The 26,665-nt window shown below is 38.1% G+C and overlaps 1 protein-coding gene across 13 annotated transcripts in view; it reads right to left on the reverse strand.

Moving 5' to 3' along the window:
* Window positions 1-10,773: 10,773 nt before the first annotated feature.
* Window positions 10,774-26,665, reverse strand: part of COP1 (COP1 E3 ubiquitin ligase) — a 267,302-nt gene continuing 251,410 nt past the window's right edge. For 8 of the 13 annotated variants that reach the window (XM_033198878.1, XM_033198882.1, XM_033198875.1 and 5 more), the window contains 3 exons: window positions 21,815-21,899; window positions 13,148-13,192; window positions 10,774-11,119 (listed from right to left, as the gene is read on the reverse strand). In XM_033198878.1, coding sequence (XP_033054769.1) covers window positions 13,167-13,192; window positions 21,815-21,899 — 111 coding nt within the window. In that variant the 3' untranslated portion in view covers window positions 10,774-11,119; window positions 13,148-13,166. The remainder of the gene's footprint in view (window positions 11,120-13,147; window positions 13,193-21,814; window positions 21,900-26,665) is intronic. The other 5 variants (XM_033198877.1, XM_033198872.1, XM_033198876.1 and 2 more) reach the window with 2 other exon arrangements.

The following is a 26,665-nucleotide window of genomic DNA, read 5'->3' on the forward strand; positions in this document are numbered from 1 at the left end:
TGCATTGCAGAGAGTCTGACACCTTTAAAGGTCTGAAAGAAACATTTATCATCTATTCTCTCTGAGGGCTGCTACCCGTGATGTTTCATCTATAGAGCAAGACCACGTCTGCTAGCCAGGCCTCCTCTTCTCCCTGTCCCAAACCATTTTGCCACCATAATCCCTGTACCTGTTGGCCTCTACAACTGTTGAAAATTCTAGAGAAATACCTAATGTAGATGATGGGTTGATGGGTGCAGCAAACCACCATGGCACATGTATACCTATGTAACAAACCTGCACATCCTACACATGTAAAGTTTAAAAAAAAAAATTAAAAAAAGAAAATCCCAGAATAGCTATTTGACGTTTCTTTTTTTTTTTTTTTTGGTAATTTTTATACTTTATACTTCTTTGTTCCCTATAATAAAAAGTAAAACAAACTGAGGAGTGACTAAATTTTAATATGCATATGCTAATGCTGCCCTATATTCATGGAGTGTTTTTTAATTTCTAAGAGTGCCAGAAGCCTTTCCAGATATATTACTAAAACTGTTCCACAAAGCTTTGCAATTCAACAGCGCAGAGCACCACATTCCATTTCTAGGAATAGAAGGCTGCCTTTCCCATGGGAACCATGGAGTGGAGCTCATGAGAGTCTCTCCTGGGACTCACCAAATGGGATTTGGCAAGGGGAAGTGAGGACTTCTAAAGTGTAAACACTGACTACAGCAAGCTTGTCCAACCCATAACCTGTAAGCTACATGCAGCCAAGGATGACTTTGAATGCGGCCCAACACAAATTTGTAAACTTTCTTAAAGCATTGAGATTTTTCTGCAATTTCTTTTTTTTAAAGCTCATCAGCTATCGTTAGTGTTAGTGTATTTTATATGTGGCCCAAGACAATTCTTCTTCTTCCAGTGTGGCCCAGGTAAGCTGAAAGATTGGACACCCCAGACTAAAGTTTAGTGTCTAAACATTAAAAATATTTTTAAAAATGGCTAGCTGTTAATAGTAGCTAATTTAGCAGAAAAATAATTTTATTAATTCTTTCAAAATTTAGTCCCTTGAAATTAGCCAATGTACAAATATTAGCTATAAGATATGAATACTTATAAGAGCTTCGGGCATTCCAAAAAAGAAATCAGGTTCCAAGTCTCCATACAAGTGCTACAAGCCTGAGAAACTGCTTTATATTCAGAAAAGAAATTTCAATAGCTCAGGGTGAAAAAACCAGAAAGGTGAGGGAGAAAAAGGGAAAAGGCAAAAAAATGAAAAGCCAGCCTTGTAAAATATCCTGTTTCCCCACATTCAACAGGCTATCTTAAGCACAAATCTTTCCGAGTATTCAATGAAAATAATCTCAACCTCAGACCTCTAAATTCTCTTTGTTAGAGATACATTAATAGAACTGGGCCGGGCGAAGTGGCTCACACCTGTAATCCCAGCACTTTGGGAGGTCAAGGCAGGCAGATTGCATGAGACCAGGAGTTTGAGACCTGTCTGGCTACCATGGCGAAACCCCATCTCTACTAAAAATACAGAAGTTAGGTAGGCTCATGCCTATAATCTCTGCTACTTGGAGGCATGAGAATCACTTGAACCTGGGAGGCAGAAGTTGCAGTGAGCTGAGATCATGCCAATACACTCCAGCCTGTGTGACAGAGGGAGATTCTGTCTCAAGAAAAAAAACAAAACAAAACAGAAAAAAGAGAAACCAAGGTGGACAGATCACCTGAGGTCAGGAGTTAGAGACCAGCCTGGCTAACATGGTGAAATCCCATCTCTACTAAAAATATAAAAATTAGCTGGGCGTGGTGGTGCACGCCTGTAATCCCAGGCACTTGGGAGTCTGAGGCATGAGAATTGCTTGAACCCAAGAGGGGGAGGTTGCAGTGAGCTGAGATCATGCCAATACACTCCAGCCTGTGTGACAGAGGGAGATTCTGTCTCAAGAAAAAAAACAAAACAAAACAGAAAAAAGAGAAACCAAGGTGGACAGATCACCTGAGGTCAGGAGTTAGAGACCAGCCTGGCTAACATGGTGAAATCCCATCTCTACTAAAAATACAGAAGTTAGGTAGGCTCATGCCTATAATCTCTGCTACTTGGGAGGCATGAGAATCACTTGAACCTGGGAGGCAGAAGTTGCAGTGAGCTGATACTATGCAACTGCACTGCAGCAGGGGCTACCAAATGAGGCTCTAAAAAAAAAAAAAAAAAAAACAAAAAACTCAAAAAGTTCTGTCTCGTGAGCTTGATTTGTTTGTTTGAGACACGGTTTTCACTTTGTTGTCCAGGCTGGAGTGTAGTCACCTGATCACGGCTCACTGCAGCTTCACCTCCCAGGCTCAAGTGATCCTCCCACCTCAACCTCCCAAGTAGCTTGGACCACAGGAAGGCACCACCACACCAGGCTTTTTTTTTCCCCTTTTTTTCTTTTTTAAATCTTACGTAGAGACAGGGTCTCACTATGTTGCTCAGGCTGGTCTTAAACTCTTGGGCTCAAGCCATCCTCCCATCTCAGCTTCCTGAAGTGTTGGGATTATAGACACAAACCACCCTGCCCAGCATTACTGAGGTTTAACAGGAAAAGTGTTCCTTGGTTCTCTGAAAGCACACATACCAAGGTGTAACAGTGCTGTGTACACGCCTGTGGAAAGTGCATGCAAGCCAACAACAACAAAAAACCTCTTAGTTGGGTAGTATGCCCTCTAAAATGGCCTTCCAGGCTCCTGTGCTCCACATCATTGTGGAAAGAGAATGGCATTTTGTGGACGTACTTTTATCCACTAGAATGAATGCAAGCTCAGCAAAGTTTGGATTTTCATTTTTTTCTTTCTCCTGCTACTTTTGTCTAGTCAGCAGCTAGTAACAGGGGTCAGCAAATTGTGGCCTGCAAGCCAAATCCAGCCTGTGGCTTTTTTTCTTTTCATATATGGCTCATGAGTGATACATGCTTTTTACATTTTTAAATGCTTGAAAAAAATAAAAAATTTCTGTGACACATGACAATTCACACTTCAGTGGTTTTGTTGGCACAGTGTGACATTGTGAAATACATATTTGGTCTTTGTTCCCTTTCCTGATATACTCTTGGAATCTCCAAAGTGTCTTTGTATGCTACTGAGTTGACTAATGACTGGATGGCAATTTCAGGATGGGGGCTGGTCACTGGAAAAACCAAGGCATGATTAGAAAGTTGGGACTTTCAGCCCCATCCATTCTGACATCTGGGGATGGGAAAGGGACTGAAGGCTGAGTTAATCACCAATGATTTCATCTATCATGCCTAGGTAATGAAGTTCCCATAAAAATATCTGAAAGATTGGGTTTGCGGAGCTTCTGGATAGCAGAATGCCTCCCTGCGACAGGAGGGTGGTACACTCCAGCTCTACTGGAATGGAAGTGCAGGTGCTCAGGACCTTTCCAGACCTCACCCTATGAAGACATTCATTTGGCTGCTCCTTTGTATCCTTCAAAATATCCCTTTTAATAAACTGGTAAACTTAAGTGTTTCCCTTGGTTCTGTGCGCTGCTCTAGGAAATTAAACCCAAAGGAGAGTTTGATTTACAGTTGGTCAAAAGAACAGGTAAAACCACCCAGAGCTTGCAACTGACATTGGAAGTGTGGGTAGTGGGGAATTATTGTGGGAAGAACAGGTAAAATCACCCAGAGTTTGCAACTGACATTGGAGGTGTGCGTAGTGGGGAAGTCTTATGGGACTGAGCCCTCACCTGTGGGATCTGATGCTATCTTTGTTACAGGTAGTTAGGCATGAGTGGAGCAGATGAAGGCTATTCTCCCACCCACTAGGAATGTTGGGTGATGGTTCAACAATTACCACATTGCCTCTCTAAAAGTGATAAATTGGCAGCCAGGTGCCAGGGAGAGGTCATTTTCTGATGGTCCACACCTGTTGCACTGAAGTGTTAACTGAATGTAAACACCAGGGATATGCAACTTCCCAGGTATGTGTATTAAGAGACAAAACGGCAGAGTATGACCTTCAAGGGGCACGCCACTGGAAAGAGGAAGAGAGCCTCAGGCACGTGTATCATTTCCTAAACACACTGTGCATGCAAGGGTAAGGACACTGTGCATGGGGGCAGCCTAACCTAAGGGAAGAATCATGGGAAAGGGGCCAGCCTAAAAGCCCTAGAATCAAAGTTAAACACGGCACTTGATGTTGGTCCCTGCTTAGGTCTCTTCCAAGTGTACTTTCTTTGCTTTCCTGTTCTAAAGACTTTTTACACTTCCACTGCTGCTCTGAAACTTGCCTCAGTCTCTTTTCCTGCCTTATGCCCAATAGTCAAATTCTTCTGAGGAGGCGAGAACTGAGGTTGTTGCAGACCGGTACAGATTCACCGCGGTAACTCGGATACCTTCCATCAGCAACATCTCCAGGTAGATAGTGTATGAACTGAACCGAATTAGAGGACACCCAGCCAGTGTCCACTGCAGAACTGACTGGTTGTTGAGAGAATAAAAAGAGCACTTTCTCCTCTCTATCCTCAGCCATATTCATTTGTTTACATTTTCTCTAGGGCTGCTTTCACATACTACAATAGCAGAATTAAGTAGTTGTGATGGAGACTTTCTGGCCCACAAAGCCTAAAATATTTACCATCTAGCTATTTACAGAAAAAAAATTTGCTAACTCCGATCCTGGAAAAGAGATTATCACATAGTAAGCACTAGAATTGATTTTTTAATTAAAAAATTTTTTTAACTTCTTTTTTGAGACACAGTCTCACTCTATTATCCAGGCTAAAGTGCAGTGGTATGATCTCAGCTCACTGAACCTCCACCTCCCAGGCTCAAGCCATCCTCCCACCTCAGCCCCCCTGAAGTAGCTAGGATTACAGGTGTGCACCACCACATCCAGCTAATTTTTTGTACTTTTAGTGGAGACGGGGTTCTGCCATGTTGCCCAGGCTGGTCTCAAACTCCTGAGCTCAAGCAATCTGGCCGCCTTGATCTACCAAAGTACTGGTATCACAGGAGTGAGCCACCATGCCCGGCCCACTAAAATTTTTGTTGAAGGAATGAAACCACCGTATGCAAGTGGCTCAACAACTTTACTCATTGCTTCGGAATAACTGCTCATACCCATTACAAACTACTAACTAAGGTACCAAAGAAGGAAGTGCACTGAATTATTAGGCTGCTTTACCAATGAAGCTCACACAAACAAGTTTCTAGGATAAATCATTCTTTCAGGGCCAGGTGTGGTGGCTCATGCCTGTAATCCCAACACTTTGGGAGACCAAGGTGGGAGGAGTTTGAGGCCAGCCTGGGCAATATAGGGAGAGCTCATCTCCACAAAAAATTAAAGAATTAGCTGGGCATGATGGTGTGTGCCAGCAGTCCCAGCTACTCAGGAGGCTAAGAAAGGAAGATTGCTTGAGCAAGGGAGGTTGAGGCTGCAGTGAGCTGTGACTGCACCACTGCACTTCAGCCTGGTCAACAAAGACTCTGTCTCAAAAAAAAAAACAAAAAAAACCACTTCTTTCGGCTGTTTACCAAAGGTGATTATTTCACACAATAATTAACGTGAACTGCTACCATGTTCCGGAACTTGAATTTAGAATTTAGGAGAAATTCTACCCACTTCCAGCCTGAGACCTCTTTCAGAACTTTCAGAATTTGGGCAATAGGAAGTTTGACTCTAAAACTGAACAAACCTGTGATTTGTTCTTTGAAGTAACAAAATCATACACGAACGGAAAAAGTTCTTGATTCTCATGTCGAGAAGCTGTAATGATCTCTGGGAAAAAGAATAAATAAATAACTACAAGCACTCAGATATCTGAGACTAAATCACCAAGAATGACTATGGACTTTGTTCAGCATAATCTTTGAGATAAATATGGAGTGAAGAGGTTTACCACCTTCTTTAAAACGACACAATTTCTTAGTGACAAAGTTGGGACTGAAATGCAAATCTCTAAACTCCATATTCTTTGTGTCTATTTTATTTTATTTTATTTTTTTTTGAGACGGAGTCTCGCTCTGTCGCACAGGCTGGAGTGCAGTGGCCAGATCTCAGCTCACTGCAAGCTCCGCCTCCCGGGTTTACGCCATTCTCCTGCCTCAGCCTCCTGAGTAGCTGGGACTAAAGGCGCCCGCCACCTCGCCCGGCTAGTTTTTTGTATTTTTTAGTAGAGACGGGGTTTCACCGTGTTAGCCAGGATGGTCTCGATCTCCTGACCTCGTGATCCGCCCGTCTCGGCCTCCCAAAGTGCTGGGATTACAGGCTTGAGCCACCGCGCCCGGCCTGTGTCTATTTTAAGTTGACAACTGGAACAGATCACTGATTTACAATCTATACTTCTCAGCTGTCACTCCCATTACTTTCTGTCTTGCACTTTAATAATCCTCATACTTTAAAATTTAAAAGTTTTTTGATAAACTTTTAATTTTGGAACAATGTTTAGATGTACAGAAACACTGCAAAGGTAGGAGAGTTCCCATATACTTCACACTCCACTTCTTCTGTTTACATCTTATGTTGGTATGGTATGTTTACTACAATTAATGAACCAATGTGGATACAATAATATCAAGTAAAGTCCACACTTTATTCAGATTTCTTTTTATGTAACGTCTTTTTCTGTTTTAAAATCCCATCCAGTTATAGCACAGTATATTTAAGTGTCCTTAGGCTCTTCATGGCTATGGCAGATTCCCAGACTTTGTTTCTGATAACTTTGACAGTTTTGAGCACTGATCAGGTATTAAAGTGCTAATTTGTGGTATTTAGTATCAGCATTTGTGATACTATGAAATTAGCTGATTAAAGTGCTAATTTGTGGTATTTAGCATAGCAGTCCCTAACCTTTTTAGCACCAGGGACCAGTTTCGTGGATGACAGTTTTTCCATAGACCAGACATCTATGGAAACTCAGTAATGACTTTAAAAATTAAGAATCTTCCAAGATTAACTGTGGAGAACTTGATTAGCTGAAACAATAAGAGATGGGGTGGTGGTTTGGGAATGAAACTGTTCCTTTCATGTCAGTTCATCAGGCATTAGATTCTCATGAAAAGTGTGCAACCTAGATCCCTCGCATGTGCAGTTCACAATAGGGACTGTGCTCCTATGAGAATCTAATGCCGCCACTGATTCTGACAGGAGGCAGAGCTCAGGAGATAATGCTCGCTTACCCACTGCTCACCTCCTGCTGTGTGGCCTGGTTCCTAACAGGCCACAGACTGGTACCAGTCTGCAGCCTGGTGGTTGGAGACCCCTGCTATAGTAGGTTCTCTCAACAGGAATTCATCTGGTGTTTTTCTCAGGGTGGGGTTATGGGGTTATTTTTGGAAGAAAGATCAGAGTTAAAATGCCATTTTTCATTGCATCATAACAAGAGTATATACTATCAACATGACTTACCACTTTGGATCTTGACCTTGATCACCTGGCCAAGGTAGTCTTTGTAAGGCTTCTCAATTTTAAATTGACTCTTTTTTTCTCCTCTTCCATACTGTACTCTTTGGGAGGGAAGTCAATAAGCACAGACGATACTGAAGGAGTGGAAAGTTATGCTCCATCTCTTTATCTACATAAATTCTTCATGGAAAATTTGTCTTTATGTATTTATTCAATCATTTGTTTATATCAACATGGATTCACATATTTATTTTATACTTTGGGTTATAATTCCATGTTACTTTATTTTTCAAATTGTTCCAGTTTTGGCCATGGGAGCTACTCATACTTAAAAAATTTGCTTCCATTGGGCTTGATGTTCCTTTGCCTCTTATAGCTTAATTCTCACACACACACAAAAAAATCCTGAAAACTGCCTCTACCAGTCCTTAATCTCCCACTACTCTATGTTTTTCCCGCATGCACCTGAAGATTTTGTCTATCATGGTACTTACACCCTGTATACTTATCTGTTTCTCCACAAGAACAACAAGCTTCTTGAGGGTAGGGATCAAATCTTATTTATATCCATCCTGAGTACATAGTACATAGTTCCCTACACAAAGGGGGAGCTCAACAAATATGTCTAGAATATCACTATGATTTTCTTTTCAGTCCAACAGTCCAGAAGTGCCTAATACATTAACCAGAAGCCACATGTGGATTTGTTAGCTAACTGCTCTGGGAGGAACAACACATTTCTACTGTTGGTAAAGTGTTAATGTTAGTCATGTAACATAACTGGCTCCAGATCTAAGGTAGCACCTCCTAATGTTTCATTTCTAAGTATGCAGACTTCTCATAATCCCAGTTTTATCTGCATAATTGTATTAAAGGCAATGACTAATTACTCTTATATTTAGGACCAGGTCTGGAGAGTTTCTAGGTCTGCTGACTTAGAGAACTGGTCCCCCAAAATAGCTCATGAACATTTTGGTTATGAGTTTCCAAAGTGACTTAATGCTGGCTGAAGATTGTATAACCACCGAAGAAATAAATTTGCTGAGTTACATTCTTTGTTGTTCACAACTTATAAGACAATGACTTTAAAAATTAAGAATCTTCCAAGATTAAGAATTAAGATTGTGGCGAACTCTATAGCTGAAACAAACTTTCAGGTTGGATAATGTTGCAACCTTACTCCAAGTCCCCATAAACTCTTGATTGGTCACCTTCCTAACTGCACTCCTGACCCCATCTATCCATTCACCATAAATCAAGATCATGCCATCCCCTTTAGCCCCTCCCTTTAACTGCCTTTATGACCAAATTCAAATTCTCAGTTCTGTTCTAGAAGGCGCCATTGTACTGGGCTCCTCCACTTCTTTCAATTTAGCCCATACTTCTCTCTTCATTGTTCAGGCTAATCTTTCTGAAGTTGTAGCACACTCTCGTAAGTTTTTTGATATTTAATAGTTCAATCTTCTTGTAAGAACTGTATAAAATTCTCCAATCTTGGCTGGGTGCAAGTACAGTACTTTGGGAGGCCAAGGAGTTGCAGACCAGCATAAGCAACATAGTGAGACCCTGTCTCTACAAAAATAAATTGTGCTCTCAGGGACTTGGAAGGGTAAGGCAGGAGGACTGCTTGAGCCCCAAGGAGTTTATGAGCAGTGAGCTATGACTGTACCACTGCACTACAGCCCAGGTGACAGTGTGAGACCCTCTCTCAAAAAAAATTCTTCAAGACTGGGCTGGCATGGTGGTTTGCACCTGTAATCTAACCACTTTGGAGGCTGAGGCAGGAGGACTGCTTGAAGACAGGAGTTCAAGACCAGCCTGGGCAACAGAGAGAGACCTCATCTCTATTTAAAAAAGAAAAACAATGTTCCATCTTTAATGTCTGAGAAATCCCTACAAATCCACTTAAGTAAAGATTAAATTGGAACATTTTGACAAGCTATACTGTTCTTGAGTGAGGAGTTTTTTGGTGTTAAAATGTATATTACTTTTAAGTTATTTAATAGTATGTTGTTTTTGCAAGGAATAGTAGTATTAGTTTGATCCTGACATCTCGCAGAGATGATCTCAAACTTAAAAACGCTTTCTGTTTACAAGAAAAAATTAGAAAAAATACTTAAATGAAGCACTGATTTCTTAAAATAATTAAAAACTAAATCCCTTTGATAACTAAATGTACCTTATTCTTACAAACATACAGAAATTAAATGGCCCCACAATGTATACAGTTTGAAATAAACATTAAAAAAGTGACACCAAATAAAACAAATAAAACAATCACAGTAATATGCTTCTACTTAAATGCATTCAGGAGGCATTAACTCTCTGCTTCATATCTGGAGGGTTTTCTACATTTGAATATTCTTTCTACATCTTTCCAAAAGGTCCTTTATTAATCTTGGAAACAACGTTCAACTAATATTGTTCTGGTTGGTGACCTGTAATTGAGTCTAAAAGTTTATCAGGTCTTAACTCACAGAACCAAGATAACGCTGCTCTTGATTCGTGATCTGCCTGCCTCGGCCTCCCAAAGTGTTGGGATTACAAGCACGAGCCACCGCGCCTGGCCTTGTTGATAACTTTTAAAGCAGCTCTTTACATCGCTTTTGCTTGACTTGCTGGTCTTCTTTCCTTCTAAAATTTGAAAATAATTTATAAAAACCAACTAGATAATTTAAGTGACCATATGGCTTAGAAATTTGGATAACAGGGCTTTCAATCCTTTTCCTCTAAGTTAAGGGCTTAAAGTCTGTGGGCCAAATCTGACCCTCTGCCTACTTCCCAGCCATGCACATTTGTTCACATATGTCTGTGGCTGCTTTCCTGCTATACTGGCAGAACTGAATAGTTGTGACACTGACCATATGATCTGCAAAACCTAAAATATATCTGGCCCTTTACAGAAAAAGTTTGCTGACTCCTGCTCCAAGCCATTACTCAGCCTAGGATGGTACTAAAAGCAATGGACTAGTTGGTTTGGTATATACATTTAGGGCTTATGGTATGTTTATGTAACATTTCAAAGGCAAAGACAGAGCTAGCTGTCAGAGACTAACATTCTCTTTCTGTTTAAATGTGGTCTCAACAGGTCAAAATTTTAGATCCTTAGCCAGATTCAGAGAGACTGGACAACACGGTACTTGCTGATGATATAAATCTGGTCAGAGAATGAAGAAAGAATTTTATAAAGTAATCTTTCTATCAACTGTAAACAGTAAATTCACTGGCAGAAATCTATGTACTTTATATTTTGTTTACATTGATATGCGTAATTCCCAAAGAGGTTGGGAAATACGAACTTTACAAATTACTCACTGTTACATTATAGTTCACATATGCTACTTCTTAAAAAGAGTTATCTCTTGCTGCATTTGACAGGAACTTTCCAAGCTCAGCCGTGGCTCAATAAACTTTTATTATTTTTTTGTTATTTATTTTTATTCAAAAGAATTTGTTTCCCTATCACAAAAATTAGATAACCACACCACCAAGAGCAGCAATGTCCATGGAGTTACACTGATGGTGGAGAGTTGGCTGGGTATTCCCAATGTCCCAAAGGTCACAGAGGAGGGAAAAGAAAAAAAGAAAAAAATATTCAAAACAAATCCAAAACCCATGATGACTTAGGGGAGAGACATCACATGACATTTTCTGTTTCTTCTCTCATTGTCAGCTGCAGATGTATTTCAGCAGGATCAAGTACAATTTGACTTGAGTTAACCCTTCATACCAATTCTAGCACCTAATTGGGGGGAAAAAAGGATCCATTTAATAAAATCATTTAAGATACAAAAGGAATTTAATGACTCTACTATATTTACCAATAGAGAAGCAAATTTAAAGAATGTTTCCCAAGTGGGAAAACGTCAAAGAATTTGAATGGATTGGACATTAATCCTTTCTGACCTGCAGCTTAACAGCTGCATGAACTCTTTCAGATTAGCTATCTCCACAGTTAACTTGGGAGCCTTCAAGGTAAACTACATAAAACATGTGGAGAAATACATTGGCTAATGCATAGCACAAATATAACATTTTTGGAATATATGTTAGAATCTTTCCATATTCTTATGAAAGTTTTAAGTATCCTTGTTTAGGATTTCAGTCTGTTTTCTTCTTCCATCAATAAACACTGTTTATAATGATCAAGGTATACAGGACCTAAAGTCTTGCCCTTTCCTGTTGCTTCATCCATTTCTAGCCAATCATCTAGTGTCCAGATCCTTTGTATTTTTAGAATTAAAGTAGTATATTGTCATAAGTCAGCTGTGATACTGCTAAAACTAAGAGGAAGCAAATGGCTAAGAAAGATCATAGAACAGGAGGATAGTTATGAGACACTGTGAAAAAGAATTACATTAGATGGACACTACAACGCTCACTAAGTAGCAAATATTTAAATGTGCAATCTTTCCCCTGCTGCTCGGCTAAGGCTTGACTAATATATGTGCTTCCATAATGTTTTTGTCTTTATATTAGGTAACTAGGCTACTTAACATAAGAGGTCAATGATGCTGAACAAAATCTTAGATTTGTCAGTGGGATCCTATGAGAACCTATGTAGTTTTGAGCTCCTGCAGATACGTTGGCAATTCCAATTGGTGCAAAGGATAAACCTGTTGAAGAGTAAGGTGTACCTTTTCAATTCACGCCTTGACATGAGAGTAAGAGAGAGACTGAGAGACTATAGAAAGTCACTTAAATCAGATATTCCACGACCTTCTACCATCTTGCTTGAGGCTTCCAGAACATAACAAACACTGATCAGTTAACAAACCTTGTTTTCATTTAAGCTCTCAGTGGTTCTCTAAAGAGGCTTTTCAAATAGAGAAACTGGCTGCCTAAAAAAGGAGACTACCAGGTAAATTAGTGCAGTTCTTTTGTGTTAAGTTTGCTCATTTCACCTCTATAGAATAATTCACCTCTGTAGAATAATGTTTAGGCTAGGATTTGCTGCCTTGGCTGATGGGTCATTCTCCACTTATGAGTCTAAGGAAGCTATGGCAAAATTAATGCTAAGTGGCAGGAGAAACACACACATGTTTTGTTAAAAAACTTTTAATATTTCTACCAAACAAGCAGAGAATATGTGGAAAAAACAGGTACTCCACCAAAATGGTGTTTTGTTTAGAAAGTTCACTGCTTATCTCAGGATTTATTTATCCAGTGTATCATGTACAAGTGCTATATATGCATCAATCAATTTTCTTTCTTTTTGTTTTATGGCTAGGCTTCCTTGAATCACATCTATCAATTTTCAACTGAACACTAAAATAACTTTTTCACCCCTTTAACAACTGAGGAAAAATCTACTTTTTAGGGAACAGAAGAAAGAGAACCATGAGGAAGAGAATAAAATAAGACTAAGATATGTTTAAATCTGGTGATGTCTAAGCATCTTCTGCTATATCTTGCATCTCCTGCTATGTTTTGGGTTCTGTCTACTGAAAGCCCTGTGGGATAGCTGTACTGGCATAACAGAAGCTAAACTGTGCTTAGCCCCCAGTGAATGTTCACTAGTCTTTATCTGTTTTTCAAACTGACCATCTATTAATCCATCTAGCATCCATACAACCTCAACAAGCACTATCATCTTCTCCACAGATGCAAGCTACCTATTCTTTTTCCTTAAATCAAGCCATTTGCCAGGAGACAGAGACCCATGATTTGGGATGATCGCTAAGGCTCAGTACAATGGTATATTTCCATAATCCTGTTTCAGTCTAAAAATGGTCCTGAGTTTAAAATGGAGATACAGTAAATAGCTTACCTTAATTGTACCCTGACTGTTAGCAGCAATCAGCACATTGGACTCCTAGAAAAGAATAAGAGCTTTTAAAGCATAGAGAAGGATTTCCTGGAAAGCAATCCAAGAGATAATTTCCTCTTCATCCTTCTTTCTTCACTTCCTAAGACAATTGAATCTAATATGAAGATACAAATTTTTGTTTTTTTTTTTTGAGACAGAGCCTTGCTCTGTCACCCAGGCTGGAGTGCAATGGCGCGATCTTGGCTCACCGCAACCTCCACCTCCCGGGTTCAAGTGATTCTCCTGCCTCAGCCTCCTGAGTAGCTGGGATTACAGGCATGCACTACCAGCCTGGGTAATTTTTGTATTTTTAGTAGAGACAAGGGTTTCTCCATGTTAGTCAGGCTGGTCTCGAACTCCCAACCTCATGTGATCTGCCCACCTCGGCCTCCCAAAGTGCTGGGATTACAGGCGTGAATCACCATGCCCAGCCGAAGAAACAATTTTAACATGTTTTAAACTACATTTTAAACTTAAGACCCCATATTTTGAGGAGTAAGTTTTGATTAAAAGAATAAAAAGTTAGAAGCAGAGTAGGACATTTTTGAATGTAAACAAAAATAAAAGGGAAAAAGATTGTCAATGGAAGAAAAGCCAAAAGAAACAAAGACTGAAATAGAATGAAAAAAAGAATAAGTTGAGAAAAACAAAGTGAATAATTGCTTCCCCAGAACACTCCTTCTTAATTCATTTTCTCTCATAAAATACGAGTAATTGATGTAAAACCTGCCAACATCCTTGGCACAAATCTCTATGGATGGACATTTGGTATTAGGAAAACAAGAAAATGTGAATATTCATTTGGGAAAAAGGGCTATCTTTCTTTTTAATTATTCTATCATTCAGCACATGCATTTTTAATAACCTTGGTGATTACTTGGATGAGAATATATGTGTTGAAGTATTTTTCTACTCTAAGCCAAGGAAAAAACATTTCTCTGGAAATTAGGAAGGATGGGAAAAAAAATAGACATGACTGACTTTACTAGAGAATCTCAGAAAGTAGGAAGAGTGGAGACATGCCTCCTGTAGGAAATTGGGCATCTAATAGGGCTCTGGAACTTTGACGTGTTGGAGTCTTTTGCTTTCCATGGTAGGAAGCTAAGAGGAGGTAAACAGACTTAAACTTCCATAGAGGTCAGGCCAGGTGGCAGAGAGAAAAAGAAGTCCAAATAACAGCTATGAGAAACAGATAAAGTGGTCTAACTTGAATGAAGGACAGGATCTACCTAAATATCCTTCAGGCTTCCTGACAAAGCAATACTAAGAAGAAAGAAAACTCTTGGCTTGTACGTTAGAAAAGTTATTTCAGCTAAGCTGAGTTAAACTTTAGTTTCTTTGACATATGCAAGTTGTGCTTTACAAACTCACATATTTCCATTTTTAAAATTTCCCTTTCATTTCTAATAAAGCCGCTCTTCAAAAATGTTCATCATGTTACTAATGGCATACAAGAAAGTAATAATGTCCTCCACTACTGCAGAATTTCTAATGGAATCAGAATACTCCTTGGAATTAGTCAGTAGCATCAAAGATTATAGGTGTATCAAGAAGAAATAAAGACATGTGGGCATGGGAATTGTTGATCTTTTCCTAGCTGAGGATTTTCCCTAAATTAGCAGCACATATTCTTAAAAATCCTAACATGGGGGCCGGGCGTGGTGACTCGTGCCTGTAATCCCAGCACTTCGGGAGGCAGAGGTGGGCAGACCACGAGGTCAGAAAGAAGATCGAGACCATCCTGGCTAATATGGTGAAACCCCGTCTCTACTAAAATACAAAAAACTAGCTGGGCGTGGTGACATGTACCTGTAATCCCAGCTAGGCAGGAGGCTGAGGCAGGGGAATTGCTTGAACCCAGGAGGCAGAGGTTGCAGTGAGCCGAGATTGCACCACTACACTCCAGCCTGGTGACAGAGCAAGGCTCTGTCTCAAAAGAAAAAAACAAAACAAAAAAAGGGAACAGGGGTAATACAATACTCACTATTAGAATTAATTTAAACATAAACTTTGGAATATTATGGGCTATTCCTGGGACTTGATGTATACAAAATCAACACTTCCATATTCAGGGTAGGGAGTTGGAGTGAGGGGAAAGGAAGATAAATTTGGGATTTATTTACTCTTTTAGTGACCTGAATGTAGAAAGTGGTTGGAGTAGGTTTTGGATATCCTTTAGGATATCCTGAGTTGGTCAAGAGACAGCATTTCTATGCTGGCCTCAGAAAACAGCAGAAAGAAGCACTGTGTGGTGCAATATGGATTTCTTTCTAGCAGGAATTTTAAACAAGTTGTATGGTATCAGAACTGCCACTGGTGACCCATAAATAATTCTCCTGTAAACATCATCCAGAAAAGCAGTTGAAAATCTCACTGATCAACCTAGTTGCCGTTCAAGGAGGGGAAAGACTCTAGTCTGCAAGAAAGCGACTGCCAAGAGCCACCACCACTAAATGCTGCAGCCATCATGAACTACTCCCTCTGCTATGAGAACAAGTAATGACAGACAATGAAAAATTTAAAGCCAAAAGCTCCATCTCTTTCTGCCATTTTGGGTCTAGTCACCTTTTAATATAGAGAAGGAATGCAGAGAGACCTGATGAAGATGAGGATTCACTTGGGGATAAGCAGGGAGTCTACTTCTGGCAGTTATAGGGATTATAAATTACATAATTAAAACTTCTGACTTCTGATGGGAGGAAAACTAGGAAAAGTGTAGTATATTATCTTACAGTATGAAAAATTAGGCCCAATACAAATAAGATAATCTAGTTGGATTACCACACAAGAGGAGTTTAAAATATGTACAATTACCACTCTAAACCCAAGAAGGAGGACATCTGATAACTATCCAACATGAATAAACACTGTCTTATTGTTAACCTCAGGATTACTATGGCATTAATATATGATGTCATATTAGATGCTATCCAAGGGTTAACTCTTAACACTATTTCCTGCAGAAACAGATAATACTTTATGTGTTAAATAAAAAAAAAAGTCAACATATGAATTGAATGCCAGTTTGAATGGTCTTTTAGGACTAAAATTTAATGAAAGAAAAATAATGGCTTCATATCTCAATACATCCCCTCTCCCCAAAGGCAGTATGATTACAAAAAAGTTATTTAGAATTAAACTATCAGATAGCTAGATATTGGCTTAAGATAAATTTTTTTTTTTGCATGCAACAGAAAAATAAAACCAGGTATTTTATTTCTAGCATAGAGATCTGGAAGTAGTATATACAAGGTTATTAATATAAGTTTTTAATGATTCTTGATTGCATTTTGGATGACTGGTAATTCCTAGTTGTAGCTCTGGTCTGCTAGAGCCTAGTATAAATAAGTTCTACCTCAACAGGTTATTTTTAACTTGCTAAATAAGAGTGCCAGTCAGTAATTCTTACTATTCTCTCCCTCTTTTTTGGAAACCAGCAGTTTTACTGCAGAACTCTCCTCAAGGCTAAGCTAATAAAATATCCAATATTTTTTCTGACTATGTAGAGACTAAGAAAAGACAACAGAAAAATTAGCAAGTCTTTTATAAAAACAGGAGACATATAAACATGCATCAACTTAAGTCAGTGATACTACACTAACTTATACCAAAACAAAACTGCATTTTTAGTAGCACATGTAGGCTACTGAAGAACACCTGCATCTACTAAAATAGTTTCCTCTTTATTGGCTTGCTTAAAAAGGGTCATTATAGACGATACATTAAAATTCTGGATGGTGCTGTGGGTCACGCCTGTAATCCCAGCACTTTGGGAGGCCAAGGCAGGCGGATCACCTGAGGTCGGGAGTTTGAGACCTGCCTGACCAACATGGAGAAACCCTGTCTCTACTAAAATACAAAAACATTAGCCGGGCGTGGTTGCTCATGCCTATAATCCTACTTGGGAGGCTGAGGCAGGAGAATCACTTGAACTCAGGAGGTAGAGGTTATGGTGAGCCAAGATTGCGCCACTGCACTACAGCCCAGCCAACAAGAGCAAAACTCCATCTCAATAAATAAATACATAAATAAAATAAAATAAAATCCTGACAAGTTGAGAAATTAACAGTTATTCATTTAGTTAGCAATTGGTGGATTTATTCATAGAGATAGATGTAACTGATTTTAAATGTAAATTAATTTTAGTATAGGTATATGTATATACAATGTATTTAAATATAAGATACATGAATATATAAAAAGAAAACACGGCCGGGCGCGGTGGCTCAAGCCTGTAATCCCAGCACTTTGGGAGGCCGAGATGGGCGGATCACGAGGTCAGGAGATCAAGACCATCCTGGCTAACACGGTGAAACCCCGTCTCTACTAAAAATACAAAAAAACTAGCCGGGCGAGGTGGCGGGCGCCTGTAGTCCCAGCTACTCGGGAGGCTGAGGCAGGAGAATGGCGTAAACCCGGGAGGCGGAGCTTGCAGTGAGCTGAGATCTGGCCACTGCACTCCAGTCCGGGCGACAGAGCGAGACTCCGCCTCAAAAAAAAAAAAAAAAAAAAAAAAAAGAAAACACTTCCATTTTTGGCTATAACACAGTAAACAGATTAAATTTGTTTTCCTACCATATACAACTAGAAAACTGAAAAAAATACATAAGATACCAGCTGGACCACAGGCAGTACAGGATGGTGATCTTTGAGAGAAGAGAAACAAATGAAGTGAGTCCTATAATCACCCTGGCTTTCTACTGAGAGGCAATTTCTGGACCACAAATCAGGTAAGGGGATTGACATAACAACAACAGAGACAAGTGAAGAATAAAACATCAAAAAATTTGGTAACACCCCCAAAATTACAACTGAAGCAGAGAGGAAAAAAGCATGAGGGGAAAAAGAGATTGGTATCTTAGTGACCTATTGGACAATATGCAACCTAGGAAATGTATAATTGGCGTCCCAAAGAAGGAGGAGAAAAAAATACATGAAAACATAAAACTAAAAATGTTTCAAATCTGTAAACTATAGACCCATAAATTTAAGAAGCCTAACAATTTCTAGGCAGAAAGAAGCACAACACCACATCAACGCACATCACAGTTACACTGCTGAAGACAAGAAGCAGAGCAAATCTGTAGAACTGTCAGAGAAATAAAGACACTACATAAAGAGAAAGATCACTAACTTCTCATCAGCAAGACTGCAAACTAGAAGACAAAAGGACAGCATCTTTAAGATGATAAACAAGAGGCCAGGTGCAGTGTCTCATGCCTGTAATCCCAATGGTTTGGGAGGCCGAGGAGGGGGCAGATCCCCTGAGGTCAGGAGTTCAAGAGCAGCCTGGCCAACATGGTGAAACCCCATCTCTACTAAAAATACAAAAATTAGCTGGGCGTGGTGGCAGGTGCCTGTAATCCCATAATCCTAGCTACTTGGGAGGCTGAGGCAGGAGAATTGCTTGAACCTGGGAGGCGGAGGTTGCAGTGAACCAAGATCACGCCATTGCACTCCATCCTGGGCGACAGAGCGAGACTCCATCTCAAAAAAAAAAAAAAAAAAAAAAAAAAAAAAATCCAAAGCCAAAAACTGACAAAACTAAATAGAATAAATGTACTCATGTTTGGAACTTTTAACAGTCACCTTTCAATAATTCAAAGATTAAGTAGACAAAAAATCATTAACTATATAAAACACTTAAACAATAGCATAAAAACCAAACTGAACTAACTGACATTTACGGAAAGTTTTACTTAAATAACAGAATACACATTCTTTTCAAATGCATGCGTACTAGTCCCCAAGAAAGGTGTGTCAGACCATAAAACAAATCACAGTAAATTTAAAGGGCTAAAATCACACAAGTATGTTTTCTGAAGAAACAGAACTAAAGTAGAAAACAGTAACAAAAAGAAATCTGGAAAAATCCACAAGTATTTGCAAATTTAAAAATATACTCTCAAAATAATCCAGGGTTGGAAATGAGAAACCATTTTGAACTAAAAGATAATAAAAATGCAACACATCAAAATTTGTGTAATGCACCTAAAACAATGCCTAGAAAATTACAGCTTCCAATACTTATTAGTAAAGCAGAAAGGTTGAACATTAATGATAGAGTAACTTGCACCTTAAGAAGCTAGGAAAAGAGCAAGTTACACATGACATAAGTACAAGAATGACAGTCATGAAGAGCAGAAATCAAAATAAAAACCAAAGATAAAAAAAAGTATGAAAATGGAAAGCTAATTCATTGAAAAATATCAATAAAATTGATAAGCCTTAACAAAAAGAAAATGTAAGTTAACAATATCAGTAATAAATTAGGGGATATCATTAGATATTCTACAAATATTAAAAGAATAATCAGAAAATAAACATGAACAATTGTATGTCAATAAAACTGACAGGTAATGAAATGAACAAATTCTATGAAAGATACAAATTCCCAATTATGACAGAGAAAGAAAAAGTTGTTAAAACTGAAGACTAAAGAACATTTCCAAACTCAGCTCGCAAATCAAACAAAACCAGAGGAAGACATTATAAAAACAAATAAAAGTACCAACTACTTTTATAAACAGATGTAGAAAACCTTAACAAAATACAAGTAAAGATAATTCAGTCATATACAAAAAGAATAACGCATCATGTCTAAATGGAATTCATCCAGATATTAAAACTGGTTTTCAACATTAAAAAAATATACATATAATTCACTATGTAAAGAGACTAGAAGAGGCCAGGTAGGGTGGCTCATGCCTGTGATAGCACTCTGGGAAGCTGAGGCAGTTGGATTGCTGCAGTCCAGGAGTGTGAGACCAGCTTGGGCAATATGGCAAAACCCTCTCTATCAAAAACACAAAAAATTAGCCGGGTGTGGTGGCGTGCACCTGTAGTCCCAGCTACCCAGGAGGCTGAGGTGGGAGAATCACCTGAGCCTGGGAAGTGAAGGCTGTAGTGAGCTGTGACTGTTGTCACTACACTCTCACCTGGGTGACAGGAGTGAGATCCTGCCTCAAACAACAACAACAACAACAACAACAACAACAACAACAAGAAAAAACAAAAAAAAAACCAAAAAGAAAAAGAAAAAAAAAAGAAAGAAAAATAATGTAATCACAACACAGAAAATGCACTTGGTAACATTCATCATCTCTTCAGCAAACTCAGAACAGAAAGGAACTTCTTCAAGGTGATAAGGAACACCTATGAAAAACTTCCAACTAACATCATACTTAGTGGTGAAATACTGAACTCTTTCTCTCTCAGATTGGGAACAAGGTGAACATGCTTTTTCTCACCATTTCTATTCCACACTGTATTAGAGGTACAACCCAGTGCAACAGTCAAGAAAAGGAAAAAGCATATAGATCTGAAAAAAGAAAATTGTCTTTATTTGCAAGAGATGATGGCCTATGAGGAAAATCCTAAAGTATCTTAAAAATAAGCTACCAAAATAAATAAATTGTCTTCAGCAAGATTGTCAGACACAAAGTCAATTACACCAAAATCAGTTTATTCCATAAACTAACAATAGATAAGCAAATAGGATTTAAAAATTACCATTTATAGTACCATAAAAGGCATGAATCATTTAGAGACAAATCATATACACATACACATACACACACACACACACACACAGCCTACACACTAAAAATTACCAAATAATGCTGGGAGATATTAAAGAATACCTAAATACATTGACAATTATACCATGTTCATAGACAAGAGACTCAATATTGCTACAATGCCAATTCTTCTTACGTTATCTATAGGCTCAATGCAATTCCAATTAAAATCATACAAACTTTTCTAGTAGAAACTGGCAAAGTGATTCAAAAATTTAAATGAAAAAGCAAAGACATTATAATAGGTAAAATAATTTTGAAAAAAATCAAACTTGGGACTTACACAACATGATTTGAAGTGCTACTATTAATAAAAGCATTAGGAATCAATACAGTGTGTTATTATTAGGCTAGACATATAAATCAAAGGAACAGAAAAGAAATTCCAGAAACAGATCCATCCATAATCAACTGAATTTCAAAACAACTTGGCAAGTAAAAAAAAAAAAAAAAAAGGGTAATTTTTACAAATGCTGTTGAAGCAACTGCAGATATGTGAAACAACCATATGTGTGCTAAATCAACTGTATATATGGAAAAAATGAACTTCAATCATTCTATCATACCATTCCAAAAATTAATTCTAAATAGATCTAAGACAAATGTAAAAGCTGAAACAATAAAACTTCAAGAAAAAAAAATGAGAGAAAATCTTTGCAACTATTTCTTAGGATGCAAAAAATATATATCATAAAAGAAAAAAATACCCTGATAAATTGGACTTCATCAAAAATTTTAAAATACCATCCACACTTACTAGAACAACTAAATCTTTTTCTTAAAGTGACAATATCAAGTTTTGGCAAAAATATGTAACATATGGAATGATTTTAGGATGCTGGCAGGAGTGTAAAATATAGTAATGCACTTTTTGACATTTTGGTCAACGATGAGTCACATATATGATGGTGGTCCAATAAGATTACTGTACTATACTTCCTAATCATTAATTTAGATTGTACTCCTTCTGCTTATTAACAAAAAAAGTTACTGTAAACTAGGCTCAGGCAGGTCCTCCAGGAGATATTCCAGAAGAAGGCATTGTTACCATAGGAGATGACAGCTCTATGTGTGTTATTGTCCCTGAAGACATTCCAACGGGACAAGATGCATAAGACCGTGATGTTGATGACCTTAACAAAAAAAAGTTTAAAAAGTAAAAATAGGCCGGGCACGGTGGCTCAAGCCTGTAATCCCAGCACTTTGGGAGGCCGAGACGGGCGGATCACGAGGTCAGGAGATCGAGACCATCCTGGCTAACACGGTGAAACCCCGTCTCTACTAAAAAAATACAAAAAAAAACTAGCCCGGCGAGGTGGCGGGCGCCTGTAGTCCCAGCTACTCGGGAGGCTGAGGCAGGAGAATGGCGTAAATCCGGGAGGCGGAGGCCGCAGTGAGCTGAGATCCAGCCACTGCACTCCAACCCGGGCAACAGAGCGAGACTCCGTCTCAAAAAAAAAAAAAAAAAAGTAAAAATAAATAAATACATTTAAAAATGGAAGAAAGCTTACAGAATAAGGAAAAATCTGTACAGCTGTACAATGTGTTTGTGTTTTAAGCTAAAAGTTATTACAAAAGAGTCAAAAAGTGAAAAAAATTAAAATTATAAAGTAAAAAGTTACAATAAGCTATGGTTAATTTAGTACTGAAGAAAGAAAAAATTTTAAAATCAATTAGTGTAGCTTAAGTATACAGTGTGGATAAAGTCTACAGTAATGTACAAAATGTCTGCTCACTCCCTGACTCACCCAGAGCAGCTTCTACTCGGCCAAGCTCCATTTACGGTAATGCCCTAGGCAGAGGTACCATATTTTACCTTTTATATTGTATTTTTACTGTAGCTTTTCTGTGTTTAGATACACAAACCCCACTGTGTTACAACTGCCTACACTATTCAGTGTAGTAACATACTGTACAAATTTGTAGTCTAGGAGCAACAGGCTATACCACATAGCTAAGGTATGTAGTAGGCTATACCATCCAGGTGTGGGTAAGTACACTCTATGATGTCTGTGCAATGATGAAATCAAATCGCCTAATGGCATTTCTCAAAATGTATTCCCACTGCTAAGTGACAAATGAATGTAATATAACAACTTTGGAAAAAGGTTTGACAGTTTCTTATAAGGTTAAACTCACACCTACTCGACAGTCTCCTAATTTCACTCCTAGGTATTTATCCAAAAGAAATGATGGTATATAGTCACGTAAACATTCATGAATGGTTACAGCAGCTTTATTAAAAATAGTTCAAAACTGGAAACAAGTGCAATATTAACGACTGCTGAATAGATAGAAAATTTGTTGCATAGTTATAAAATGGATTACTAATAAGAAGGAACTACAGATACAGGCAACAACACAAGCATTTCAAAATATCATGCTAAATAAAAGAAGCCAGGTACAATTACATACTGTATCATTCCTGCTATATGAAATTCTAGAATAAGCAAAACTTAACTTACGATGACATAAAGTGGATCATTAGTAGCTTGTAGTAGAGAAGGGGAGGGGACTGATTACAAAGTGACATAAGAAAACTTTTTGGTCACGCCTGTAATCCCAGCACTTTGGGAGGCCGAGATGGGCGGATCACGAGGTCAGGAGATCGAGACCCTCCTGGCTAACACGGTGAAACCCCGTCTCTACTAAAAATACAAAAAACTAGCCGGGCGCGGTTGCGGGCGCCTGTAGTCCCAGCTACTCGGGAGGCTGAGGCGGGAGAATGGCGGGAACCCGGGAGGCGGAGCTTGCAGTGAGCCGAGATCGCGCCACTGCACTCCAGCCTGGGCGACACAGCGACACTCCGTCTCAAAAAAAAAAAAAAAAAGAAAACTTTTTGGGTAATGAAAATGTTGTTATATCTGAATTAAGGTAGTAGTTATACTGAAGTATATATTTGTAAAAATTCACTGAATACTCTTAAAATGTATGTAGTTTATATTTATGTAAATTATATCTCAATAATATCAATTTTAAAAAGCTGGGAACAAACACACAAGAACAAATAAGTATTTTATAAGTTAACTTTAAATCCAATATTGGTCTTTAACAATTACAAGTCATTATCCATGATTTAAATATTTTCTGATTTCCCAACATAATATAGAAACCCCTTATCACTACCATATTTAGGAGATCTCTGTAACCATTAAGTATAATATCAAAGCCATTTCAGCTATGAAGCTAAATATTTTTCCCCAGAATAAAGCACTCAATTATCAAACAGAAAGGTAAAGATTTTTGTCATTCCTCTCTCCCTGTTCACTATAAAGATGGTTTTATACATAAGCCTTGTTATTTACTACGATAAACATTTCCACCTTACATTTCTCCTCCTTTTATTAACCAGAAGAGATAACTACTAAACAAAATCAGAATATAATCCTTCTTTAAAATTTCTTTCTCCAAATGTTAAGCATTACGTTAAATTAATGACTTCCCTCAGAATGAGAATAAATAACTTTATAGAAAAAAGAAACTGAAAAGACTTTATGCTAATAAATTTTAACATTTAAGCCAAGTGGAAAAATTCCTACAAAAACCTACCCAACTAATCAAGAAGAAATGGAAAGCAAGAATCATCCTACCAGCATTAAATTCATAATCAACAGTCAAAAATATTTCTACCTCAGGCTTACATGACTTTATCTACAAGTTCAGCCAAATATTCAAGAAACAAGTAATTCCATATTACACAAATCTTTCCACATCAAAGGAGGAAATAACTCCTTAATTTGCTTTATGAAGTTAATATACCCGTGAAATCAAATATACCCATGAAATCAAACCTGACATGGACAATGCAAAAAAGGGAAAGATTACAGGCCAATGTTATTCATAAAGACAAATGAAAAAATTCTAAACAAAATAGTAGCAAGTTGATTTTAACAATACATAAGGAGAATAAATCTTGACCAAGTTGGGCTTATTCCAGCGAATGTAAGGTTGGTTTAATATTAGGTTAAAAAAAAATTAATTTCACCTACTAGATCAATATTTGAAAGAAAAATATTAAATCATGTTAAATAGGTACAAAAAACAATAATATACTTTAGCATTCATTTATGGTAAGAATTCTCAGCACATTGAGAACTGAAGGAAACTTCTTTGTAAGGGTATGTATCTACAAAACTCTTACAGCAGACATACTTAATGATAACATATTTAAAAGCTTTCCCTTTGGTGAGGAACAAGTCAAGGATGCCAGATACCCATTACTTTACATTAGATTTTCTGGCCATCAAAATAAGGCAAATGAATAAAAGATATAATGGTATAAGTACTGGAAAAGCAGACATTAAACTTAATTTGTGGATGAATTAATTGTGTGCATAAGAAATCCAAGGAATGTAGAAACGAATAATTAAAATGAATACAGAGAGTTTAGCAAGATGGTTGGATTAAAAATGGCGATAATAAATAACGGATTCCTGAAGGACTACCTAGACACCTTTCTCTTATTTAGAAAAATACATGTATTGGTTAACTTGAATAGGTAATACACACATGTGGTAAAAATTCAAACAGTACAAAAGAGTAGGGGAAAACTGAGTGTCTCTCATCTCCCTAGGGAGTCAACTACTATCAGGTGTGAAATCTTTCTAGGTAAATTACCATCATTAATGTAAATCGGAATTGTGTAATAGATCAAATACATCTTCGGGGCTTTCTCAAAATGTACAGAGTCAAAAGTTTTCTATTTGGTGGTTATATCCTCCTTTTTCTTGTTTTGTGTTTCAGGTTTAACAAACAACCCTACTTCCAACTTGAGACTCCATTCTGTTTTAAGTGGCAAGCCAAATTTAATATTCAATTCTAAGCCTCTTCATCACCTAAGAGAGGTCTGTAGGCTTCTCTTACAGAAAAAACAATTTTACAGAGGTTTCTATATTCATGGACATGCCAGTAACTGGTTTTCAGGAGGAAATGGACCAGAATTATATAAGACAATCTGTATTCCTAAAATCAAATGAACATGTGGACGAAACATAAATGCTACATAGATAGCTAGACAGAGTGGCAGAGTAGATTAAACGTCTTTGGAGTCTGAAAGATTTCAATTCAAAGCTCTAACACTTCTAAACTTGTCATTACGGGCACATTACTTGACCTCTCTGAATCTCAGTCTCCTTAACTATAAAACAATGCTAATAAAACTGAGCTAACAGAACTGTTGTTATGATCAAACAGACATATACATAAGGGCCTGGCATAAAGTATGCATCTTATAAGTGATCTTTAAGTGAGGGAAAATTGCTTCTGGCTTAGTTGTTCAAGGCAGGCAAGCAAAGGAGCCCAAAATGAACAAAGGGGCAAGAAGCAAAACAGAAGACTATTATGGAGGCTAAAAGAAGAGTTTAAGAAAGAGAAGCAAGCCAAAATTGTCAAAAATCACGAGGAAATGAAAAGACTGTTCAGTAATAATATGCTATTGGATTTGGACATTACATGTTACTGGTAACATCAAAAGCAACTCTACCAAATGGTCAAGTTTGCATCATAAAGGGCCTTTACAAGTCCCTGGCTAACACAGCCTTTAGAAACTGGCTTCGACAGAAGCTTCTCCAGAAAGCTACTCCTGATGTCCAAGGTAACAGTGTGATGGGTAATTTTAGGTTTCAGCTTGACTGGATAAAGGGATACTTAGAGAGCTGGCAGAGCACTACTTCTGGGTAAGTCTGAGAGAGTGTTTCCAGAAGAGACTGGTGTGTGAGTTGGCTGACAGAGTGGGGAAGTTCAGCCCTCAATGTGGATAGGCACCATCCCATCAGCTGTGGGCCTGGATAGGACAAAAAGGGAGCAGAAAGGTGAATTTGCTCTCTCTCCTGGAGCTGGGACACTCTTCTCCTGGCCTCGGCCATCAGAAGTCCAGATTCTCCAGCTTTTGGACTCTGGG

The sequence above is a fragment of the Trachypithecus francoisi genome, unplaced genomic scaffold, assembly GCF_009764315.1.
Source record: "Trachypithecus francoisi isolate TF-2019V2 unplaced genomic scaffold, Tfra_2.0 Lachesis_group5, whole genome shotgun sequence".
NCBI lineage: Eukaryota > Metazoa > Chordata > Mammalia > Primates > Cercopithecidae > Trachypithecus > Trachypithecus francoisi.